At 41.7% G+C, this 7,615-nt stretch overlaps 1 protein-coding gene across 2 annotated transcripts in view; it reads right to left on the bottom strand.

The window, feature by feature from the left end:
- Nucleotides 1-6,325: 6,325 nt before the first annotated feature.
- THEMIS (thymocyte selection associated) overlaps nt 6,326-7,615 on the bottom strand; it is a 91,222-nt gene continuing 89,932 nt past the window's right edge. Inside the window, exon 7 of one of the 2 annotated variants that reach the window (XM_068412829.1) lies at nt 6,326-6,454. In XM_068412829.1, coding sequence (XP_068268930.1) covers nt 6,326-6,454 — 129 coding nt within the window. Of the gene's footprint in view, nt 6,487-7,615 lie in introns of both variants that reach the window. The other variant, XM_068412820.1, reaches the window with a different exon arrangement.

Below are 7,615 nucleotides of genomic sequence, written 5' to 3'. Positions count from 1 at the left end.
AATTGTAACTGATTTTAATGAAGATGAACATTTATCTTGAATAAATTAATGTGAGACAATATTGAGAAATTCTAAATTAATTTGCATTAGTGAAAATAAATCATTCAATAGAATTTTAATAGGCAAGTGTGAAGATATTATACTACCTGCTTGAAAAGACTTTTTCCTTAAAGTATATTAAGACATTTTTGTGAGAATTTGCTTTTTAACTGCTCAGTAGGACTAAAAATATGATATGTCTAGGCTTCCTAATCATGTTCGTTTTTTCCAACCTGCTGTCTGGCATTTCTGGACATGCCACTTTAATCAAGCTGCTGCTGAGTCTGGAAACACTTGGCACATCAACTGTGTATTTACACATCAGTTCTCAATAATTTTTGCTGAGAGTCAAAGCACTGCCAGAGGGATATGCACTTCTCCTAGATCTAACACTTCTAGATACACAGCACTCACTATGCATGCGCTGCCCAGTTCTTATTGTTCTATGCCATAAATGATGGGTGTCAGACTCGCTCTGCGAGAACACGAGGACAAGGTCCAGTGCCACCCAAAGATGCTAAGCACACTCTACCTGTGCAGCTCATGTGATTGCACACAGCGATCCCAGACAGAAATAGGCAGCTCTAATATCAGCACCGATTACGTGCTCTCTGCCAAGCCCACTAAGATGCTTGTCTGTGCAAGCAGAGGCTTTCCCTGCCGCTGCTCACACTCACAGGCTAGGGGCAGGGCACAAAGGGAGGTCCCTCCTTCTGAGCCATGGAGGTCTTGTATCCTTTTAGATACCATGTAATAATCATTTGGCTTTTGTTTTTCATTTTCAGCAGTAGAAAGTAAACGGAAATCCTTCAAAGCAAACACTTGTTTTGTTTAAAAAAGGAGCAGAGATTGTGCTGCTCTTCCTTTATCCTCTCCCCAGTGGGGTAGTGTTGGCCATTCACATGTGATGCAGAGAGGCACCTGGGGCTGCCTCTTCCCCCAGATGCTTGAGTGGGAATACAAGGTACCACAATGTGCAGGTGAAGGTCTTCAGCACTGCTTTTTCCAGACCTCTTAAAGAGGGCAGTGTGTGCCTTTTTCTCAGTTGGGAGGGCTGGCACGAACACTACTCTTTCAGCTCCAGCTTCTGTCCTTCCTTCTTGGATGTGTTTTCAGCAAATTGCTGAACATGAAAGCAAAATATACTGCTCTAGTGCAATTCTAGATAACTTAAGCTGTGTAAGGGTTTATGGAGATGGCAATGCTATCTAATTTATGCGCCCCTGGTCCTTCTGAATAGGACTTCCCTCTAGGAGGAGTGGCATTGTTTTCCAGGGTGAATTACTTGTGGTGCAACAGTACTACTTGTTCAATAAAGCATTGCTCATCATCTGAAAGAGTGGCAAAATCTGTCCATTTGCAATTTTGAGCCTTAACCTGAAGCATATGTGACCGGCTAAAGAAATGGACGTTCATCTTAGACAACCTTTCATTCCCCTTTCTACCCTTCGCTTCTCCAAAAACCAAAGGCAACAACCATACAGCTGTTTCAGTAAGGTATGTTCCTTTTGCGTATGCCCTGCAGTGGTTAAGAAAATCAACTGGTGTTACAGGTGCAATAAGAATGAAGGATTGGACTTGGCATCATTATCTGAATTCATGAATAAATATGTACAGAAGAACTTTATCCCTTCAAAGGGTCATGAGACATTAGCTGGTTTGACTTCTTATTTAGGACGAGTAAGCAGTTCAGTTTCTCAGGGGATTATTATAGTTAAATTACAGCCTCATATGCTCTTCATGAGACAAGGACACTTTCATGAGCAGCTTTTTCTTAGTTGTGATTGATCTTAATATGTGAAGGACACAGCTTTCCATTTGTTTCCAGTTAATTTCAGAATTATTTTGCTTCAGATGTCTCTGAAAACAAACAAAACAAAATGACAGGGTGAAACAGGAAACCTTTACATTTGGATTTAAAAATTACATAGAGAGTGCAGGTGAATGAGCTCTTGAGTCAAATTAATGGCTGCAAGTTAGGGCTCATCTGTGCCATAAAATCGTTTGTCAGTACAATTATACCAGCAATCCCAAGACAACAGGAAAAATAAAGCTAATATATGACTCCGACACAGCTATGCCAGCAACTTTGCCTAAGCATGTAAAGCTCATACCAGTAAATTTTTCTTTTACTAGCATAGCTTATGCAGTTTAGGGAAATGTTTGACCTATACAGGGCAAAAGAGCTCATTTAGTCAGTGTAAGTTGTGACTCCAGCAAAAAGTTTTCCCAGTGTTTCTCCTATGTGACTGTGCCCATGATGCCTGTGTCATTTTGCTGGTCTGGTAGCCATGGGAGAAGCAATGATACCTCCCTCTTGGAGAGAGGCTTCCAATGGGTGTGCCCTGGGTCTGGGGTAACAGAGATGCAGGCATGGAGGGAAGTTAATTAATAACTTATTTAATATTTAATAGCAATATGCCAGTGTGCTAAGACTTTACCAGTGGGCTCTGTTCCCAGCTCTGCCATGCTACAAAAACATGTTTTAATCTGCCTTCTAGGGGAACGGCAAGACCTGTACATGTAGGATGAACATCTAGATAATCATGGTAGTCTGGTAGTCTTCCCTGCCCTTAGGGTCTCTGAGCCTACAACTGCTTTGAGACAGGCTGCTTGAAGTCCTGCCTGTGTCAAGGCTAGGAACTGAACTGTAGCTCCTGGAGCAGCATACTATTTATTTGCTCCCTCTTGACTCTTTCTTCCTTTGTAATCGCCTTTGATTGTGCCCTGGAAATAAAGCTTCAGTTTGAGCATTAGGGAAAAGTGAAAATACCAGGCAGTAGAAAAATTACCTAACAATTAAAATTAACAAAGTAGGTGATGCCTCCAAATCTGCATTGAAAACTACTTAAGAGGAGAGGAACTTCCAAAAGTGCTCAGAACTTAGGATTCCAGTCACGGATTTGGGTTCCTCACTTCAATATCCCCAGGGCTGCAAAGTTTGCCTCAGCCTTTCAGCCAAAGTCAAGGGGAGCTATGAAAGAAACAGCTAGTTTAGAGGGTCAGTGGTATGAAAGCCCTGGAGAAATGTCTCAGAAAAAAACAGTAGAAAAGGATTAATGAAGATGCAGTGGGGTCAGAAAGGTTGGGTTTCACTTGTGGCACTGTCTCTAGCCTTCTGTTGTACAGGAACCTACATCTCAGCACAACCAAGGTTAAAAAAAAAAATCCACCCCAGTCAGTTTCATACAATTGCTTTCAAAGAAATCAGTACAAATTGAAAATATAGAAAAGAACTTTGTTCAAACAAAACCACCTCAGCTGTTGAGTTCATTACAAGAGGAAAACACAGCTGTGTATTTTTTTCATTCCCTGTTGCATCTCTGTCTTTTCTGCTTTTCCTTTTTTGGCTCCTATTTAATAGGCACCCAGGTTAGCCAGGTGAGACCATTCCTTTTCCAGCACTTGTGTGAAGTTCAAGTCCAGAAAGTGATGTCCTGAAACAGCCTGACACCAGAACCCGTTTTCAGCTCTCCAGGTTGCTGGACCATGCTGTTTCTGTCTTTTTCCAGTCATGAGGTTACAAGCAGCTATCCACACAGGAGACAGAAGCTGCCTTCTCTGGTTTTGCTGTTGTTTTTTGTTGTTGCTGCTCCTGCATGCCTTCATCTCATTTTTGTTTGCAGGCACATGGGATGAGACATTATAGCTGCACCAGAGCTATTCCAGTTCGTTGCAATGAACCTTCTCTCTCTCCATTTTTCTCACACCCGAGAAAAAACACTATTGACATCTTTAATGCCTTCTAAAAATCTGTCAAACTGAGTGCTTTCCTCATTAAAAAAAATCCGCGAAAAAACAACTCATGGCAGTAAAAGGAAAGAAACTTGTGTTGTTAAAAAGAAAGCTACACATTTTAAATGCTTTCATGGCTTTTTCCTACTTTCTCTTGAATCTTTAATGAAAGGCTAAAATATGTTAATGGTGGTTGTTGCTATAGCAAGCTCAGGCATCTGTAGTCAAGTCCCTTGTTTAATTGCTTATTGTTCTGGAACGATGAGGTCATGTTAACATCATTGACCCTCTGGGCACACTTATTCTATCAAAATTAACATAGCAATGACCTGAGGCAAATCTCTGTTCTTTCTTTCTCCCTCCTGCTTAGGGTGAAGACTAGCTCTTACTAGTATCATCCTGGCATGCCTTGGCCCTGATTATGGAAAGATTTTTTTGGGGGCACTGATGAAACACTGCAAATAATAAATACTGATTTTCTCAAAGTACACCTGACTGTTGAAGTTTGCTTCTGTATTTCATCAAAACATTCTCCCCCTCCCCCAAATAACTCTGTTTTGAAGTAACTTGGATCAATAGATTTCATTTTGATAGATCACATATGCCAAATAATTAAAAGTGCATATTAATAAATAGCATCAATATCTTGAGGAAGGGAGGGACCATGGGTGGGAAATGGTTGACTGATGAGTTCTTGAAGTAGAGCTAATACGATTGGGTGTGAGGCATTTGCCACAGATGCAAAAGACATCTTGGTTTTGTGCATTATTTGCCTGTAAGTAAGCCTAAACCAGCTAATTTGGTTATTTTTAATAGTCCCTTCAACCATCTGTGTAGCATACATGCTCAAAAGCTGATTTTTAAGCTCCATTAATCATTTAACCTGGCTAGATATTTTATCGGGCTTTTGCCCACATTAAAGGTGAAATTCATATGCCCACATCAAATTCATATTTCTCAGAATGGTCACAAGTGCAAGCGTGGAAGCTTGACAAGAATTTTGAGTGCTAGATAAAAGCCATAATGGAGGATTTCTGATGGTCAGGGGGAGACTAGCAGGCTGGAAGAGCTATGTGCTCCTTGGCTAGCTAATGAATTCAGAGGTTGGATACTTCTGTCATCCACAGAGGATGATAATTTATGGGATTGCTTCATAATCCAAGACAGACAGTGATCTCCCTGGAAGTGGCAAAGGTCCTTTCTTTCCTGTTTTGCTAGACCCCTCAAAGAAGATAACTAATAAAGTGAAACCTTGCCTCTATTGATAGGGAGTTTAAAGGGCAGGTAGATAAAGTCTTAAAGAAGCTGATGCCACGACAGTAAATAATATAATTAGAGGCTGATCTTCTAGGCTGACATTGCTTCTTGAAACTGCGCTTTTCCCTTAATGCCTATAGTCAAAAGGAATATTTTAGTCAAAAGAGAGTTTCTTTCTCTCTTTTTTGACTTCTTTACTCTATAGAACAAGTCCCCGTCTTCAGTGGCATGTGGACTGAGGAAGTAATGCATTATGTGAAGCGCCCTACTTTGTTTCCATTTTTCAGTCTTTCCTGTAACTTTGGAGTTTCTGTGGCTGTGAGCAGGGGAAGATACAGATACCACATGCTGCCCTGGACGTCATGTTTCTGAGGAGTTTGAGCATTTCAGAAAAAAATAAGAGCTTATTTCAGATTTAGTATACTGCTTAACTCAAATAAAATAGAAATGTTGCATGCCATTTTAAAATAAATAAAAAGTACATTTTGAAATAAAATGCCACTTCGTGATAAAAATAATTTCTTAAATCTCTAGAACACAACATTTCAAGTTTTTCTGGGTTTTCAGGGGTTTGTCTTAACAAGAGAAGCAATTCAGCTGAATCAAGTAAAGCTCACGGAAGGTACAGCTATGAGTGAAAAGAGCTCAGACTACACAGCTTCACTCAGATCTAGAAAAAAAGTCTAATCTGTGTTTAAATGGAAATGATGCCTGGAGCTCTTTAGAACCAAAGGCCCTCTTCACTAGCACTTTAAGTCTTCTGCAGACTGCCAGAGCAGAACCTGGAGGATTTAGTGAAAACGCAGGTAATGCCTGAAAGATTTTTAAGAGACAAACCTTAGTCATGTACAACAAGGCATCCACTTCTAAAAAGAGGAAAAGGATTGCATTTAGAGTACTATAATTTGTTACAGAAAACTGGCACAAATCAGAAAAATTAGACAGGCTTTCAGATACAAAGCTTTTCTCTGGGTTTCTGTGTGTTTTTGTCAGGATAACTGTTGGTCTAATTAAGGTTTTGTCTCCACCTGCAAACCTGGTCTTGCCTGTGCACTTCTATCACCAGAACAACCACAGGTACCACTTTGACAATGGTGACATAGCTAAGAGTGACAGGAGGTCACAAGCGGCAGCTCAGTGGTGCCCTTCCTGCGTTGTTCACAGAACACTTAGGGCAACAGTGGCAGCTTCCAGGGAAAATCCTCCCTCATTTTGGGGAGCGAAGGTTAACAGCCAGTCTGAAAAATCACTCTGCCCGCACTTGTTTGTATCCATAAGTGATCACAGGCCACACTCACCTTCTTCCTTCAGAGAGTGCACGCTTATTTCTAACGGTGGTGTCTTGAAATATTTTTCTTATGTTTTCCATGATGTTTTCATCCACATAGTCGTAGTTGTGCTCTTCTTCCTCTTCCTTTTCTGCCTCACACTTTCCAAGTGCCTTCTTTGTTAGGCCTGTGTAATTAGCAAAAAATAACTGTAAGAAAATGGAAGACTCTGCACTTGCCCCCAAAATATAGAATTCATACAGACAACCACAAAAACAAAAATCAAAGGAAGCAATGTTCTCCTCACTTTTCTCATTTTCACAGAGACCTTAAATGACTTGCTCAAGTTCCTGAACAAAATTTTTGGTAGATCAAGAATGAAACCCAGCTGAGCATTTTATAAGAGTCTTCACTCTTAAGAACTCCTCTTTCAGTTTTTGCATAATACTTGCACCTCGAAGTCTGTGGACAAACCAGATAATCTGTTGTCTGCTCCCTGCTGGCTGTCCACAGATAACTCTGAGGTGGTTAAAAAGTGTGATCACTGACAGTGTAAAAGCAGGCAGATAAAATTGCCTGACCATATCAAGAGAAGACCAGTCCACCTGCCATGTGCATCACCTATGATCCCTATTGCAGATGTGCTCCCATGCTCTTGTGTTTCATTGCCTGAAGAGACAAGCCTCTGCAGCTAAGAAACTGTGGTGTTAACTTTGGGATTTCCTAGAGCCAAAACCCCCAGCTTCTTCTTATTCAGAAGGTGATATAATAGAGATGCAGTCTTGAGGTTAAAATGAAAAGTTTTGAAGTACATTTCTTCATGTCCACCTAGACCAACCTGGGGCAATACTGAGGACAAACCTTCCAAAAGCAGTAGTCTTTTCCCACAAGGGCAGAGACCCTCACAGGAGGCCTCTTTGCAGCTCCAGCACCAGGGTAAGCTCTGGTTTGCATCTTGGCACAACAGCTTCACTTTACAGCTCACACCAGTGACCTACAGGCTGCTGCCAAAAGGCCCCAGGATCTCCTCCCCTTCCCAGGTGGTCCTACTGTTCCCCTGGGGCTAGAGGTAGCTCTGCAAAATGCATGGGACCACAGGTCACATGGAGCAGGGCTCCACAAGGATCAATCACCGAGCACCCTACGTCCCCCCTTCAGAGCCACCACATCCCTTGGCCAAGCTGCAGTGGGGAAGCGCAGGTGGCAGCAGGACCAGCCAGGGCTGAGGTAGCAGCACAGGAGTTCCCCTGCCAGGAGCAGCTCAGACTTGGGGTTTATCAGGAAGCCTCACGTTTAATGGAGCTGAGAAGATACCG

The sequence above is a fragment of the Nyctibius grandis genome, chromosome 1, assembly GCF_013368605.1.
Source record: "Nyctibius grandis isolate bNycGra1 chromosome 1, bNycGra1.pri, whole genome shotgun sequence".
NCBI lineage: Eukaryota > Metazoa > Chordata > Aves > Nyctibiiformes > Nyctibiidae > Nyctibius > Nyctibius grandis.
This window is presented reverse-complemented; position numbering and strand designations above follow the sequence as displayed.